Source organism: Clinocottus analis, unplaced genomic scaffold (genome assembly GCF_023055335.1).
Source record: "Clinocottus analis isolate CAN_PGR_092001 unplaced genomic scaffold, fCliAna1.0.p SCAF_68, whole genome shotgun sequence".
NCBI lineage: Eukaryota > Metazoa > Chordata > Actinopteri > Perciformes > Cottidae > Clinocottus > Clinocottus analis.
Genome location: NW_027176227.1, coordinates 207,392 through 225,618, shown reverse-complemented (window position 1 = coordinate 225,618; position 18,227 = coordinate 207,392). Strand labels below are relative to the sequence as shown.

The 18,227-nt window shown below is 45.6% G+C and overlaps 1 protein-coding gene across 4 annotated transcripts; it reads right to left on the bottom strand.

Moving 5' to 3' along the window:
- Positions 1-2,035: 2,035 nt before the first annotated feature.
- atrip (ATR interacting protein) lies at positions 2,036-17,465 on the bottom strand. 4 transcript variants are annotated; one of them, XM_068604320.1, is made up of 18 exons: positions 17,390-17,465; positions 14,856-15,196; positions 14,362-14,444; positions 13,593-13,763; positions 13,403-13,515; positions 13,010-13,146; positions 12,826-12,924; positions 11,996-12,101; positions 11,262-11,435; positions 10,828-11,065; positions 9,550-9,600; positions 9,200-9,375; positions 4,964-5,100; positions 4,715-4,806; positions 3,702-3,788; positions 3,533-3,611; positions 3,228-3,443; positions 2,036-2,310 (listed from the first exon to the last, which is right to left on the bottom strand). In XM_068604320.1, exons 2-18 carry the CDS (start codon positions 15,193-15,195, stop codon positions 2,237-2,239), a joined length of 2,373 nt encoding a protein of 790 aa, XP_068460421.1. In that variant the 5' UTR covers position 15,196; positions 17,390-17,465; the 3' UTR covers positions 2,036-2,236. The 4 variants fall into 4 exon arrangements, with proteins under 4 accessions (XP_068460421.1, XP_068460422.1, XP_068460420.1 ...); XM_068604321.1 differs by lacking the exon at positions 17,390-17,465 and adding an exon at positions 16,094-16,447 and having other exon boundaries at positions 12,826-12,921; XM_068604319.1 differs by lacking the exon at positions 17,390-17,465 and adding an exon at positions 16,094-16,445.
- Positions 17,466-18,227: the final 762 nt, after the last annotated feature.

Here is an 18,227-nt window from a genome sequence, read left to right as displayed (position 1 = left end):
AGGGAAGTGCTTTCAACTTTCTTTTGGTTTTGTTATGATCTAGGGAAGGCAGCTGACTTGCGTAGATTGTTTTGTTTGTTGTTTTGGGTCGGGCTCACCCTGAAGAATTGTTGACACCTGAACAAAATAAACATCATTGTTCATGACTCTGCAGCATTGGTCCTAATTTAGGAGGTGGGGAGACCCGACTTTGTGCTGCGTTCAGGCACTCCTAGCCGGGCGCAACACTGGTACTAATAAAATAATGTAACGTCCACGGCAGGAAGACTCACAGACGTTAGTCTCGTTCACTTGTTGGTTTATTAGACCAAGGTTCACACACAACTATTTGGTAATGGTGCTATTCGCTAACGCTAGCCCACTTAAGCGTTTTCCACACACTACCCCCAAGAGCAAACCACAACACACGTACAAGCCCCGAAAAACCCGCCTCTCCCCCTGCTCCACCAATCACAGGCCACAACCCCACCAAACGGACGCTGCTTTCCTGTGATTGGCCGGAGAGAGAGAGATCCCTGTCCGAACATCCCGCCAACAGATACCTGTACAGGGTCGCTACAATAATAACACGACCGTTCGTCAGCCAAGCCGGCAACTTCTTTATTAACGTCTTCCCTTTTTCACCTCTAACATTTCTCCACACCTCTTCTTCCGTTTTCTTCCTTCAAAATAAAACAAAGACGATGTCTGCGGAATTTCAGGCGGTTTTGGATGAAACAGCGAGAACAGTTGGCCGACATGTTCGGGTTCTTAAATGGACTCAATCTATCCCTCCAAGGAAAAGCAGTGACCACGTTTCATGTCCACAGTGAGACAGAAGCCACAATAAGGAAGCTCGAGGTCTTTCAGAACGACTACGAGTCCTTTGACAATCTTTGTGAGTTCCTCATTAAAGAGGAGAGGCTGACCTTTGTGGCCAAACTGTCTCCTCCAAATACGTTCCCCCAGAAATAAAACGTATTTTCAATTACGTTGACAAGAAATGTATTTTCTCCCTGATTACGTGTTTGACATATCACAAATACGTTGATTAGCTTTAGTGTATTTTAGTTTTGTTTATTATAAAAATGTTTATCAACGTGTGCTTGTGTTTTTGTTTTCTTGCTTTCCCGCTGAATTTCAGCATATTTGAATTTCTAAACTCTGCGGAGGAATAGAAAAGAAAAGTGGGTTCGGGTGTGAGGCAGCTGTGCCGGAACGGGCCGGTCTGAAGGCCGCTTGCCCAGAGGCTTAGCACCGGGTCCGGGTCGGTAAGAGCCCGCCTAGCACCGGGTCCGGGTCGGTAAGAGCCCGCCTAGCACCGGGTCCGGGTCGGTAAGAGCCCGCTTAGCACCGGGTCCGGTCTTCTCTCAGTCGGGTTGTTGGCGTCAGCTGACACTGACATACATTGACAGTAAACAGACGTGAATAAATGTCAAATGGGGCGCCCTCTTGTGGTGTTAAAGTAAATATATAAGAGCTCTGGAGAAAATGGTATACAAAACATACATTGTCGGTTAATGCATTTTTAATCGGTTAAATTCTTAAGGTGATTTATTCATCCCTCGTTTGTTTGATCAGAGTCGTGATTAAAGGTTCGGCCGCAGAAGATTTTCAGATCTCAAATTGGGCCGCGGCGTCCTTGAGTTTACTGCTGGACTCGATATTTCTGCTCAGAGCTACTGTGACCAGACTCGGTGGAGATTTAAAAATAATAATAAAATCTCCAGCATACCAAACTACGACTGCTCCAGTCGAACCATCACAACATTAACTTCTAGAAAACTTTCATACAAATTATACTTGAATAACTGTTCAGCAGCAAGAAGTAGTCGTACAAAACGGTGGAGCTTTGAAGTGTTAGGATATATTGTTTTACCTGCACACAAACTAATTGTACAATTGCGTTGGTAGTGGTGGCAGATTGATATTAATATTGATAATTATAGGTCCAGATCTAGGATCAGTAAATTAAATAAAGGTGTGAACCAGTGAAGTATCAGAAGCTGATGAACCAGAGTCCAGACGTAAAGAAAAGGACTCTGACAGCAGAGCGTTCGCTCACTTTTACGTTTTATTGTCAGATCATCAGACAGCAGAATGACTTCGTCCCTTCAGTCTCATCCTGACTTCTCTCTCATCCTTCAGTTCTCTCCAACAACCACTTCAGTCTTTTTGCACTGTCCTTCGTCTCAGTGCGAAATATCCGGTCGATAAAACAGTCCCTCGCCTCACGCTCGCGGGTGGAATCGGCCAATCAGGAGCCGGTATCCGTGTCCATGTCGTCGGTGTCGTCGCCCTCCGAGCGGCAGATCTCCTCCAACGCCAGTTCTGCCGGACAGGAAGCGGGAAAACACGTGAGTCTGGACTCTGTTAACATCCGGGAGGTCATCTGAACATTTCCTGTTCAGGGTGAAGATTATTTCTAAAAGGAACTGATATTATTATAGCTGGAAGCCATCAGATGAGCGCCAACAGTTAACATAAACCAGGACCCGTTTGCGCTACCGAATACTTAAAAGTAGAGTTTAAACGGACAACACACCTGAAATCTCAACTATCGCACTGATTTGTCTCCTGCTGTTTTATGTTCGACTACATACAGTCACAGAACTCCAGAGATCCAGCAAGAGGTACCACATCGAGAAAAACACGTCTAAATCCTAATACAAAAGGAACGATATTGCGACATCTACACCAGCAGAACTTACAGCAGCAACACACACAACTGAAAGAGAAACCAACACTGACCCGATTAGACGGATCAGCCACGACGTGACCGAACACATCAAACACAAACGTTTCCATGTAGTAATAGATTCTTTGTTTCTGGATCAGTGACATCGATCAGTCACGGCCTCGACGAGAGCTTCCTCTGGTTTACCTAAAAATCATTTTAAGAGCTCTGAGACGCTTAAAACCATTATGGACTCTGTCTCCGTTTGATCATCCAGAGAGGAAACCGTCAACTTGTTGGCTGTTCACCTCGATCACGACGAGATCTGAGTTCTCTGCTACTGGATTCACTATATATATATATATATATATATATATATATATATATATATATATATATATATATATATATATACATACATACATACATACATACATACATACATACATACATACATACATACATACATACATACGTGTGTGTGTGTGTGTGTGTGTGTGTGTGTGTGTGTGTGTGTGTATGTGCATGTGCGAGTGTGAGTGTCTGCATGCGTGCTCATGCCCGCCTGTACCCTCGCTCTCGCTCAGCTCGGGGATCTTCCTCAGCGTGTCTCGGACGGCGGGGATCAGCTGGTCGTACATGTGCAGCAGCGGCCGGCAGTTCTCCGAGAAGCTGCCGCGGTGCAGCAGCAGCCAGTGCAGCAGCAGCAGACACTCTCTGAGCAGAGACGCCGCCGGGCCGCGCCACCACGCCACCGGGCGAGGGGGGCACTTCTGCGAGGGCGGGCCTGAAAGGGGAAAAACAAAAAGCGCCGCTCTTAGTAGTATTCCATGATTTTTGACAGTTCTTGTGTTTTAAATCTGTCGCGAGACCGACCGGTTGAGTCCATCCGGTCCTGAGAACCACGCAGATCCAGCCACTGCCGATGGAAAACAATCACCACGGTCTGAACCAACTGGGAGAGAGCGAGGTCGGGTAAGAGGCTCGTGCAAGAAAGCTGCAGCACAAAGTTTAGTGTCGCAGGATGAAAGAATGAAAGAGGTACCTCGGTGTAACACTGGCAGCTGCTGTGCCGGCCGGAGGTCCAGCTCTCTGCTCCCTGAGTCATCAGTCTGCTCAGCAAACGAACCACCTGAAACACAAACAAACACAGAATATTAGAAATATAAAATAAGATAATCCTTTACTAGTCCCTCAGTGGGGAAGTTACAGGATTACAGCAATTAATTGCTCACAAGTAAATAAAGATAAAATATAAATAAACAGTAGAGCAGTAAGAAAACAAAATTAAACATTAAGAATATTAAATATACAGATGGAATAAAAATAAAAATGCGTATAAAAGTACTTAAACGTGATGAATAAAAGTGTTTTAAGACCCGTTTTTATTATAAAAATACATGAAATCCACGTTGACTGGTTGTTTTCCTGCTTCAGCGCCTTCAGGACTAACGCACGACGATATATATCACGAGCTGTTCACCAAACTGTCTGGTCCTCTTTCTCGTCAGTCAGCGCTCACTAGATATCTGGCTCGAGAACGCAAGACATAAACTCAGAGGACAAAGCATCTGAAGGGAGCGAGCCAATGAGCACACGGCACGGCTATTTCAGCCTCAAGCGCGAGTCAACGAGACCAACTCACGACACGAGCGGCGCCTCTTCTCTGCAGAGGTCGCCGGCTACATGGGGCAGGAGGGACAGCACTTTGGATTAAGTCCCAACAGCATCTTTTCTGGTGACTTTCCAACACGGACATCACGACGTTAAGGGACAATGTCAACCGGTATGTGAAAGTAGTCAAAGGTGAGACGTCTCTTCTTCTTCATACACTTTTACTGAGAACTTGGCGTTGAGCTGCAGCCTGGTGGAGCCAACGGACTCAGAGGGCTTTACAGTCTGCACACATACGACATCCTGTACACAAACACACCACCGACACGGGAAGTACGCCAACAAAAACTTTAAAGGTTGGAAAGGTGGCCGGACCGCACACGATGGTTCGTTTAAACACGACGATGCTATTCATCTCCTTCAGAGTGTGTGTGTGTGTTTGACCTGCAGGTCCAGCAGAATCCAGTCTGTATGTGTTGCCTGGTTGTCTGGTCTGGTTCTTATGAACTGGAACAACTTTAGGAAAATACACGGGTCTAGAAAAAAGAAAACCACAACAAAAATAAAACACTGCTGCGTTGAGTTTTATTAAAATCACGAAAGGGCTGTAGCCTAAAGGACGGAGGCATGAAGCGTGAAGCGGACGTCACAGGAGAGGCTGCGACGCTGCGACGCTGCGACGGGATCGCTCACCGTGCTGAGAGCAGAGCCGCTGAGCCAGAGTCTGGTGGTCGGACACGGACGCGAGGACGGACACGCTGCCCGAGACCGTGTGCAGCCTGCAGGCGGCGGACACACACGCACACACCACCTGCAGCACACACTGCAACCTGGGAGGGAAACGCAGACGACAGTGTCAACTAATACATACTTTATACAATATCCCATTCATCTTTTGAGTTATTTCTGCAGTCGAAAAATTTTGTAAAAAGTGTGTTCTTTTTGTTCCTTCACCGTCGGTCGGACTGAAGGATTCATACTGTGGCAGTTATTAATATTTAGCTTCACTTATCATCATTGTTTTTATCCAACAGTTAATTAATCAAACCATCTGCCTCGCACAGTCTGAAGAGACGCAATGCATTGTGGGAACCCGCGTCTCATAATCACAAGAAATTCTTGCTAATTTAGTAAACTTAAAATCCACAGACAGAGCACAACAGACTCAATTTGATGTCACTCTTAGTACGAATGGTTTGTGATATTTAAAAGGCCTCTTCAGCTTCTTATAACATTTGTGCAGATAATTTATGACAAAATTAATGCTTTACTTTAAACCATTTTCTAATTGGTTCCTTTCAGACAGAATTATTGCAGCATTAACGCGAAAGAGGATTTTTATGTTGGATCTCGATTTCCAGAACTTCACTCTCATGTCTTCATTTAAGGTCAACGTGAAACTGCAATACGACACTGTGACCTTTGACCTCTTCACTGCTGTTGCTGGTTGTAGTGCCCGTCTACAGCGTGAGTGTGTCTACCTGTCTGCATGTGAGTGTGTCTGCATGTGAGTGTGTCTGCATGTGAGTGTGTCTGCCTGTCTGCATGTGAGTGTGTCTACCTGTCTGCATGTGAGTGTGTCTACCTGTCTGCATGTGAGTGTGTCTGCATGTGAGTGTATCTACCTGTCTGCATGTGAGTGTGTCTGCATGTGAGTGTGTCTGCCTGTCTGCATGTGAGTGTGTCTACCTGTCTGCATGTGAGTGTGTCTACCTGTCTGCATGTGAGTGTGTCTACCTGTCTGCATGTGAGTGTGTCTGCATGTGAGTGTATCTACCTGTCTGCATGTGAGTGTGTCTGCATGTGAGTGTGTCTACCTGTCTGCATGTGAGTGTGTCTACCTGTCTGCATGTGAGTGTGTCTACCTGTCTGCATGTGAGTGTGTCTGCATGTGAGTGTGTCTACCTGTCTGCATGTGAGTGTGTCTACCTGTCTGCATGTGAGTGTGTCTACCTGTCTGCATGTGAGTGTGTCTACCTGTCTGCATGTGAGTGTGTCTGCATGTGAGTGTGTCTACCTGTCTGCATGTGAGTGTGTCTGCATGTGAGTGTGTCTACCTTTCTGCATGTGAGTGTGTCTGCATGTGAGTGTGTCTACCTGTCTGCATGTGAGTGTGTCTGCATGTGAGTGTGTCTACCTGTCTGCATGTGAGTGTTTCTACCTGTCTGCATGTGAATGTGTCTGCATGTGTGTGTGTCTGCATGTGAGTGTGTCTGCATGTGAGTGTGTCTGCATGTGAGTGTGTCTGCATGTGAGTGTGTCTGCATGTGAGTGTGTCTGCATGTGTGTGTGTCTACCTGTCTGCATGTGAGTGTGTCTGCATGTGAGTGTGTCTACCTGTCTGCATGTGAGTGTTTCTACCTGTCTGCATGTGAGTGTGTCTACCTGTCTGCATGTGAGTGTGTCTACCTGTCTGCATGTGAGTGTTTCTACCTGTCTGCATGTGAGTGTGTCTACCTGTCTGCATGTGAGTGTTTCTACCTGTCTGCATGTGAGTGTGTCTACCTGTCTGCATGTGAGTGTGTCTGCATGTGAGTGTGTCTGCATGTGAGTGTGTCTACCTGTCTGCATGTGAGTGTTTCTACCTGTCTGCATGTGAGTGTGTCTACCTGTCTGCATGTAAGTGTGTCTACCTGTCTGCATGTGAGTGTGTCTGCATGTGAGTGTGTCTGCATGTGAGTGTGTCTACCTGTCTGCATGTGAGTGTGTCTACCTGTCTGCATGTGAGTGTTTCTACCTGTCTGCATGTGAGTGTGTCTACCTGTCTGCATGTGAGTGTGTCTGCATGTGAGTGTGTCTGCATGTGAGTGTGTCTACCTGTCTGCATGTGAGTGTTTCTACCTGTCTGCATGTGAGTGTGTCTACCTGTCTGCATGTGAGTGTGTCTGCATGTGAGCGTGTCTGCATGTGAGTGTGTCTGCATGTGAGTGTGTCTACCTGTCTGCATGTGAGTGTGTCTACCTGTCTGCATGTGAGTGTGTCTACCTGTCTGCATGTGAGTGTGTCTACCTGTCTGCATGTGAGTGTTTCTACCTGTCTGCATGTGAGTGTGTCTACCTGTCTGCATGTGAGTGTGTCTACCTGTCTGCATGTGAGTGTGTCTACCTGTCTGCATGTGAGTGTGTCTACCTGTCTGCATGTGAGTGTGTCTACCTGTCTGCATGTGAGTGTTTCTACCTGTCTGCATGTGAGTGTGTCTACCTGTCTGCATGTGAGTGTGTCTGCATGTGAGTGTGTCTACCTGTCTGCATGTGAGTGTGTCTGCATGTGAGTGTGTCTACCTGTCTGCATGTGAGTGTGTCTACCTGTCTGCATGTGAGTGTGTCTACCTGTCTTCATGTGAGTGTTTCTACCTGTCTGCATGTGAGTGTGTCTACCTGTCTGCATGTGAGTGTGTCTGCATGTGAGTGTGTCTGCATGTCTGCATGTGAGTGTGTCTACCTGTCTGCATGTGAGTGTGTCTACCTGTCTGCATGTGAGTGTGTCTACCTGTCTGCATGTGAGTGTGTCTACCTGTCTGCATGTGAGTGTGTCTACCTGTCTGCATGTGAGTGTGTCTGCATGTGAGTGTGTCTACCTGTCTGCATGTGAGTGTGTCTACCTGTCTGCATGTGAGTGTGTCTGCATGTGAGTGTGTCTGCATGTGAGTGTGTCTACCTGTCTGCATGTGAGTGTGTCTACCTGTCTGCATGTGAGTGTGTCTGCATGTGAGTGTGTCTGCATGTGAGTGTGTCTGCATGTGAGTGTGTCTGCATGTCTGCATGTGAGTGTGTCTACCTGCCTGCATGTGAGTGTGTCTACCTGTCTGCATGTGAGTGTGTCTACCTGCCTGCATGTGAGTGTGTCTACCTGTCTGCATGTGAGTGTGTCTACCTGTCTGCATGTGAGTGTGTCTGCATGTGAGTGTGTCTGCATGTGAGTGTGTCTGCATGTGAGTGTGTCTGCATGTCTGCATGTGAGTGTGTCTACCTGCCTGCATGTGAGTGTGTCTACCTGTCTGCATGTGAGTGTGTCTACCTGCCTGCATGTGAGTGTGTCTACCTGCCTGCATGTGAGTGTGTCTACCTGTCTGCATGTGAGTGTGTCTACCTGTCTGCATGTGAGTGTGTCTGCATGTGAGTGTGTCTGCATGTGAGTGTGTCTACCTGTCTGCATGTGAGTGTTTCTACCTGTCTGCATGTGAGTGTGTCTACCTGTCTGCATGTGAGTGTGTCTGCATGTGAGTGTGTCTGCATGTGAGTGTGTCTGCATGTCTGCATGTGAGTGTGTCTACCTGTCTGCATGTGAGTGTGTCTACCTGCCTGCATGTGAGTGTGTCTACCTGTCTGCATGTGAGTGTGTCTGCATGTGAGTGTGTCTACCTGCCTGCATGTGAGTGTGTCTGCATGTGAGTGTGTCTACCTGTCTGCATGTGAGTGTGTCTGCATGTGAGTGTGTCTACCTGTCTGCATGTGAGTGTGTCTGCATGTGAGTGTGTCTACCTGCCTGCATGTGAGTGTGTCTGCATGTGAGTGTGTCTACCTGTCTGCATGTGAGTGTGTCTGCATGTGAGTGTGTCTACCTGTCTGCATGTGAGTGTGTCTACCTGTCTGCATGTGAGTGTGTCTGCATGTGAGTGTGTCTACCTGCCTGCATGTGAGTGTGTCTGCATGTGAGTGTGTCTACCTGTCTGCATGTGAGTGTGTCTGCATGTGAGTGTGTCTACCTGTCTGCATGTGAGTGTGTCTGCATGTGAGTGTGTCTACCTGTCTGCATGTGAGTGTGTCTGCATGTGAGTGTGTCTACCTGTCTGCATGTGAGTGTTTCTACCTGTCTGCATGTGAGTGTGTCTGCATGTCTGCATGTGAGTGTGTCTACCTGTCTGCATGTGAGTGTGTCTACCTGTCGGCATGTGAGTGTGTCTACCTGTCTGCATGTGAGTGTGTCTACCTGTCGGCATGCCTGTGTGGCGTCCTCTCGATGAGGACGCACAGCGTCTTCATGGCATCGAGGACCAGCTCCACATTCTGCGAACCGCCACCAAGCCCCGCTTCACACAGCCGCAACACTGACTGCAGCAAGGCATTCTGGGAGCACGGACCAACACCTGCAGCAGAGTGTTCAGTCTAAGAGGAGAGGGAGAGGGGGAGCAATTCATAAAATTATTTCAGCGGGATTTACAGTGACAAATGTTATCATAAAGCTCCTGGACAAGCAATATGTAGTTAATAAAGAAATATACAACACAATAAAGTCTAAAGTGGAAGAATGAGAGTCCATCAGAGTGTTTGTTTTTGTACCTTTAGGTCTGTAACTCTGCTCTGATCCTTTGACAGCACAGCTTCCACCACCTGGGAGAGAAAATGAAGTGACGTCAACTGTCAAATGAAAGACACACAAAGCCGTCACCAGCCGGAGTTGAGAGGATGCCAATTAGTGCTGTAGGTCTACTGGAGATTTCGGTTCAGTTGTTTTCATTCATTTAAGCTCTTGTATTAAGTGTTCGGTTAGACACTAGGTAACGTATAGTTCATAGTTTGTGTTAAACTAACGTTCATAGTCACTCAGCGCGAAACTGGAATCCGATCAGACGAAGTCAACGCCGAGAATCAAAAAAGAAAAAGAAGCTACGGACGCAACAAGATGGATGTTGAAAGTAATGAAGTTGACATGATGTCCCACTGATTGAAATGTCTTTACATCAGGATGAAACCTTGAGATGTGCCATCTGGGGTTGAAACACATTCTGACCAACGGGTTTCCATGACTTTAACCCAAATGTTCATGACTTTAACCCAAATGTTCATGACTTTGACTTTAACCCAAATGTTCATGACTTTAGACCAAATGTTCATGACTTGAGACCAAATGTTCATGACTTGAGACCAAATGTTCATGACTTGAGACCAAATGTTCATGACTTGAGACCAAATGTTCATGACTTGAGACCAAATGTTCATGACTTTAGACCAAATGCTCATGACTTTAGACCAAATGCTCATGACTTTAGACCAAATGTTCATGACTTTAGACCAAATGTTCATGACTTTAAACTAAATGTTCATGACTTTAAACTAAATGTTCATGACTTTAACCCAAATGTTCATGACTTCAAACCAAATGTTCATGACTTTAAACCAAATGTTCATGACTTTAAACCAAATGTTCATGATCAAACATTGTGTGAAATGTGTGCATAAACAGTAAAAAGTGATAAAATGTAGTATTTAAACTAACAATGAGGATTCAAAGCATACAGTAAACCTTAAATGACTCAAATGAATGAGAGACAATAGTTTGATTAAAAGAATAAACATTTATATAGATGTATGTATGCTGCTGATATGTTGAGCCTCTTTCTTTTAAAAGCAGATTCATTATTTATAACTCAGCGTGAATGAACGTCATGAACACATGAATATAATGCAATTATAAGACTTTTACAAAACCTTTGTGATTTTATTTTCTTCAAGGACCTTTCCAGACCTGGAAATACCCATTTTAAAACGTCAATTTAGGTTTTTCATGACAGTAACGACCCTGGCCATCTGGTCTGTACGCAATGTGTCTGCCATCACCTCGTCACTGTGGGCCACCAACAGGTAGAGGAGCCTCAGAGCAGCCAAGCCAGTGTCCTCTACACTGAAACCAGTCAAACCAGCCTCATCCAGTCTCGCGGCACCGCCTGCTGGGAGCGAGCCGGCGGCAGAGTTCGAACCGCCGGCGGAGACGGAGCGCAGGGAGTCCAGAGCCCGACAGAGCCGAGACAGGTGAAGCTCTAGAAGCGGGAGCAAGAGGACCGCTCCGGGACACGAGCTACAAACACACAGGAAATCATTTAGATAGACGAGTGTTAGTTAATCACACTAAACATCTGTATCAGTGGTTCTTTGACTTTTCTGTGGTGCATGGTCCCCCCCCCCCCCTCCCGCACGTTGTGTTCAGGATTATTCAGTGAGCAGCAGATATAAAAGCGAGTGAAGGTTCAACGGGTTGTAGCATCTCCCCCTACCTTTTGTTGCTGCTGCCGGCTGCAGCTGCTGGGCGGTTCTGACTCAGCATGTTGAGTCCAGTCACAGCCAGACTCTGGAGAGGACTCAGAGTAGCTCTGGCGGCTGCATCTTCACCCCCACCGACACCGACACCGGTGGTGGCATCAGAGCGGAGCAGAAAACCTGCAGACTTGCTGAAATCACAACAGAAAACATTAGTTATAGGATTCTTTTAAAACCACTCAGCTCGGGCTGCTATTGGAACGAGTAGTATTACATCCAGTAGTAGTAGTAGTACAACATCCACCACGGCTGCTTCTGTTGAGGTTACGGTTCGTCCTACTGTTCAAGTCATTTTCAGTTACTCAGGTCCATCTGGTATCAAAAGAAATCATTTTTTAAAGTTTTGGTGGATTTGGCGCCCCCATGTGGTGACTGAGATGAAGTGGCTGCATTAAGTGACTTCAACGCAGCACTTAGAAGGTGCAGCAGGTGTTAGTGTGATCATAACACAATGACACTTCATTAAAAGTCTCAAGTGCAAGATTTACAAAGGAGGACTGGTCTTGAACCCGATTCAAAGAAACGCAGCGTGATGCGTTTTCTTTTTGACTTGATGAAACCAGAGTGACTCTGATATCCATTTCTATTAAGTTACAACTGCGACACACCGTCCCTGAAACCGCCACAGCATTGTACGAGTCATAATGCTCTCCATCACCACGTTGTCATGGTTACAGCGCCGGACGTTTACCTGGATGTCGGCTGGACGTCACTCAGGCTCATGGAGAGCAGGTGAGACAGGCCGAGGCTGCTGGGAGACAACGGCTGCTGCAGCAACAAGCCCAGCAGGACGCCACCTGGACAACACGTGCACACGCACACACGCATACACACGCACACAAAGTTGTTAATTACAAAAGTAATGAACAAAATGATTGTAACAGGACGGGATATTTTGACTTTCAGCCCGTCGATTGGTCCAAACTCCAAAAAATGGATCTTACATTTCCCATAATGCAACTGGATACTGTCTTTCATTAGCTCCTCCCTGTCTGGTAAACGCCCTCTTCTTTTAAACATCAAGTCTCAAACCCAACTCAAGACAACCCTGATGCCAGCGCTCAGACCGCATGGTGGAGAAACCCTTGACCCTCCTCTACGTTCAGAGGCGTCATCAGCAGATGAAGTCAAGTACAAACACTTTAGTGAGATATTAGGATGGTTTCATATTTCTGTGACAACTCAAACTGTTTCTGCAGACGCTGTTCTTTGTTCAGCCTGATAAACTGATCCTCTGTCAGTCCCTTCAGAGGCTTCTGATACTAACACTTATCTTAAGATGCACTGATTGACGGTGGGTTACGATCGATAGGTTTACCAAAAAAATGAATAAATAACTCACAGCACTTTATTTACTCATCAAATATTAATCTGTACACTTAATGTATGTAATTATATGATAAATAAATCAAACAAACTAATTCGATGTGGGTTGTTTAAAGTATGAGTGGGCTAACACCTGAAGAGATTATAATTTAATTTACTTCCATTAATTCTTGTGACGCGGCCCTGCAGACTGACCTCGGTGCTGCATGTGTGCAGGTCTGACGGACAGGAAGGGGTCCGGTCGAGACACTTCCTGTTTGTCACCAGATCTGCTGGCGGACCCGCCTCTGTCTGCTGCAACACACAAACAAAAACACACACACACCCGTCACTCAACGCGCCGGTTTTTGGGTCACGCCGCCTTCGTCACGTGACCCACCGTCGCGCCGCGGCGTCACTCTGGAGGGGACGTGGGCTCCAAACGTCTCCTTGGTGATGAAGCCATTTCCTGTCGGAGAGGACGAGCTGCTGGCGCTCCCATGATGCAGCTGGGCGAGACAGCCGAGCACTTTAGGACTGAGGGACGAGAGAAAGGCAAAGCGGCGTGGGATGAATTCATTTTAAACACACTCTGGTTGGTCGAACTGGTTCTGGAGTCACAGCTGCAACTGTTGCTCTTCAGTTTGACCTTCGACCCCCTGACGTCATACTGAATATTTACATCTCTCTCTCGAATACACGTTGTTGTGTCCAACCCAGACACATTTTGTTTACTATAAAATGAAACAGAAAAATGAACATTTCATTGATTATCAACATATTGACCGCTGACCTGCTTCTCGGAAGTGGAGAAGCCATCTTGGTTTTGTCTGAACTGTGAAGTTTGGTCTTCATCTCGTTGATCTCTGCTTCTTTAAATTGCAGTTCGGACTGCAAAGACTGAACCTGAACATCGAGAACGTGTCATTATTGTGTTATTCTGAGGATTATATGTCCTCTACGTGTGTGTTTCAGCTCCTCGCCTTTCTGTTGAGCTCCTTCTCCTTGTCGCTCTGCTCTCTCTGTTTCTGGGTCTCCAGCAGGATCTGGTTCTGCCTCTGGGTCTCCTTCTCCTGGTGAGCTCCTTTCAGAGAGTCCCTCAGGACCCGGATCTCCCCGCTCTTCAACACGATCTCCTCCTCCACCTCCTTCAGCTAATGATGTACACATTTATAGAGTCTGTTCACAGCTGGGACGAGGCACTGACTATATTTAATATCGAACCGCATTGACAACTAAATAGCATTTGTTTGGATGTGTCATTCATAGCCTCTGGACAGTTACAACGTCAACTACAAGCCAAATATATTATAAACAAGGACAATTAGAGTGTTTATAAAGATATACAAACAAAAATTAGTATATAACATAACACCAGTCTGTAGTATAATGTACATCTCCTGTTTCTTTTTATTATTTATGACAAACTGTCGTGTTAGTTTTGTGGCACCAACCGCACCAAGTTATTTTCAAGTTTTTTATAATTGCACTCTTCTCACTTTGCATTGGAACTGCTTCACAGAAAGTTCACTTGATATAAATAAAGTGTTATCTTATCTCAAGAGTCCCGCTCAACAACAATTTCAAGTCAAGGAAAACTAAGAAATGACAAATAATTAATGCAATAATCTTGCATGCAAATGCCTTGTCATTGCTCTCTCTGTGGTCTGTAGTTTTGTTCACTGCCCTGATATTGTTCCTGTTGGACATTTTATAAAAAGTTGTGTAAAGACAGAAGCCAGCGAGTCTCACCTTCCTCTTGAGCTCTGCATGCTGAGCCTCCAGCAGACCGTGTGAGTCTTCTCTGTCCGACCCAAACCGCTGCTGCCCGTTACCTGAACACACAACAGCTGAGCGTCTCTGACACGTTCAACACAAAAAAGAAAAGAAAAGCAGAAATATGTACAAGTTCCCGACCTGTTAAAATGTATATGTTTCAAACCCAAATGTTCAGAAGGTGAGGCTCCACATTGTTCTTTTCTTAATGTGAGGAAGGAGATATTTAATAGGATCAAATCAGATGGATTTCAAAGTTTAATTATTTTAAAACTGCGTTTTCACATGATTGTTTAAACCATATGTTGGCAGATTTGATGCCAGTGGATGAATAAAAAGTAAGTTATCTTATTTTCCCTTCTTCTGCAACATCAACAACCTTTTATTTAACAATTACTGAATAATGATTTGGAAAATAAATCGGTAGGTATTAAAAGACGGAAGATAATTCAGCTCTGCTCTGAACTCACCGAGACGCTCTCTGCTCGGCATCCCAGCATGCCCTCTGTTGCCGCTGAACCCAACAGTGTTCTCGCTGCTCTGATTGGTTGTCGCTCTGCTCACAGATTTGCTCGTTCCTGCCGACTGCGGCCAGTTGGACCCGCGGGCCGGCTCCATGGGTTTGGGTCCTGGTTTCAGTCCAAGCCCAGGTGCAGCAACCGCGGTGATGGCCTGCGAGGCAATGGTGTCGATCTCATCCAGGTCGTCCTGGGTGAAGTCGTCGTCATCTCCAAACGGGTCGTTGAAGGCCATCGCCGTCGCGACGTCCTGGTTCAGGCCTCGAAGGCGCTTGGTGGGGGGAAAGTTCATGCTGTAGGAAAGAGGAAAGACACAGGCGAGTAAGTTATAAACAAGCTATAAACATGCTCTGGTTTACATCAGAGTCAGTACAGATCATATATTGGACCATAAGGGTAGGAAATCAGTTATAGTTGGCTAAAAATTAGGTTAGTATCCACAGTGTCAGCCAAGAGTACAATTTGGATATTGAGTCAAAGTTACAAAAACACATATGCTCATATTTTAATTTATTAATCTTTAGAAATATTATGAACGTTACTTTATTCTTATATTTGAAATGATTAGAGGATAAAAACATTTATCTGTCACAATACACACATTAATGTGATAATTATATACGATGTTGACACAAACAACACATCGATTTGTGTGTGGATGCAACAATAATTCAGCTTTTTTCAAAAGACCAACATTGATAAAGAAAACAGACGGATTAAGGTGCTTCTAAATGTGTAATCTTGTCAGTCCAGATTTAAGGAAATGCTTCATTTTTATGTCATTAACTGAACATCTGAGTGGATTCACATAAAAACACATGGCTCCTCCACAGATTGTCACTCATTCATGTTATATTTTTTTCCATCACAATTAGGAAAGCTCCTTAGTTCCACTTTCTGCTTACACGTTTGACTCATAAGTACAACTTTAGGACCATTCTTTCTTCATTCATCAGCGAGCTAGAAATTAACTGAATCCGGTGGATACTGCCTTAAAGGAAGGAGAGGAGTTCAGTATGCTAAATGCAAACATATTAAGAAAGCTAGTCGTTTACATTGGTTGGTGTAGTGTTACGACAGCTTTGTGGTACAGCAAACCAAAGTGACTGGACTTGGACTTCTAAACTAGCCAGTAACTAGTTCACTAACTAGCTGTTAAGTGTCTAGTTTATGTGGACTCGCTGTGTTACCTTGTCTCCCGGTGTTGCTCCTGTTAGCCGTTAGCTAAAAAGATAACTACCTGTACTTCCAATTACAAGTTGGCCCAGGAAGATAATACAGTTCACTACGTCACAACCCTATTTAACTGTCGGGTAACTGGTCATGAATAAACCGTGAGAGGTGTCGCTGCCTCAGCACCAAATTAAACGTTGAGAAAGGTTAAACAGTGTGCAGCTGCGAAACAGCATGAAGTTCAGGATAAACGTTCCCCCTCCTCCCGCTCCGTAGCCGCTGACAATCTGACCAATCACAGCACTGCTCTGACGGGCGGACCAATCACAGCACTGTTCTGACAGGCGGACCAATCACAGCACTGCTCTGACGGGTGGACTAATCACAGCACTGCTCTGACGGGGGGACCAATCACAGCACTGCTCTGACGGGCGGACCAATCACAGGGATAAAAGCGACAAGGCCATTGCCTGGTTGCTCTACGGTGTCCTGTTAGAGACAAACTGTACTGAACGCGCATAGGAAAAGATATCCTGGCTGTGAGTGTGCGTGTGCGTGTGTGCGTGCGTGCGTGCGTGCGTGGATTAAAACAATTAAACACAGTTATCAAGAAACAAATACAATTGAACATATATTGAACAAAATATGCATAGTCTATGTGTTTTATAACAAAAGAGCAGTTTTGTGCAGGGATGTGCACACATATCAGAGTATGAAGTACTGTGAACTATATGTGCAACATACAGATGGCCAGTAAACAAAACCCAAGTGATAACATCTCTAAAGCCTACACACTGGACATTATATGTTGTACAAATGAATGTGTAAAAAAGAGGCTGTGGTTATACAGGGGGTTAAGTGCAGGATTATTCCTGGTCAGATGCAGTACCCTTCTTGGGGTCTCAGCTGGTTGCCTGGCAATGTCACACGGATGATAAAACTCCTATAACCGTGTTATTTCGAGCCCACTTTGTGTTTTTACTCCATAGCAACACGGTCACACACTCACACACTACAGCCACAATGGCACCATTCAATGGCTGGATTTTGTGAATTAATTGTTCCCTCACAGCACCCGTCATGTCGGTAATCTGATGAGCGCCCACACTTCTCCTCCACGCGTTCTTCTGCAGGCGGGTGGATGTTATCATGAATCACTGTGCGCATGCTATCCACATATAGAAGCTTCTTGTGGCTTCTCAGCAACAGCAAGTGTGCCTTTCCATTTTTAGACACAGACAGGTCTGTGTGTCGCAGCTGAGGCTCTACAGTGTGTGTGTGTGTGTGTGTGTGTGTGTGTGTGTAACACTGACACATGCTCTCTCTCTCCGCCTCCGTACTTCAGTACAGAAATGGCAAAGCTCAGCGACAGGCATCCAGATGCACATATCATCATCAGCATCAGCAGCAGCATCAGCAGCATCAGCAGCAGCAGCAGCAGCAGCAGCAGCAGCAGCAGCAGCAGCAGCAGCAGCAGCAGCAGCAGCAGCAGCAGCATGACACGATCATCACGAACATCCGCAGCATCACCAGTATCACCAGCATCATGCAGGTCTCCTCTGCACAGATTCAGCACTTCATGTCTTCAAAAGATAATTCATTTAATAAGCAAAGTGACACACACAAACACACACACACATTTGGCAGGCAAGTCGGTTGCCATAACAACCAAACAGTCAAAGCAGGTTCACTGAGTGAATCAGAAGAAAGGAAGGCGACATACATGTGTGTGTGTGTGTGTGTGTGTGTTCCTGCAGAGCGCTCATAGTTCTGATTCTGTCCGTTGTGGCTTTGAGGCTTCTCTGACAGTCCTCTCCTGCAGAGTCCTCTCATGGGGCACTGTTGTTGGACTCGGACCGCCGTCCAATCAGAGTGAGAGCTGTGTTCAGATTTAAGATGGACAGAATGTTCTTCACGCTGTGATATTCATAGATGGATGCGACAAGTTCGACTCCAGTCTAATCTTCCTAGAATAGAGTGCGGCGGGAACATTTGAGCATTTCCGGTTCTCAGGTCAATGTTTTTTTTTTGAGAATATGCTTTTGATTAAATGCCTGAAATATATAGTCTGGGGTTAACGCAAGCTTAAGGGATTTTAATAGTTTTATCTCAAATATTAAAGTAGAAAAAAATGTATTGTGAATTTTGAAG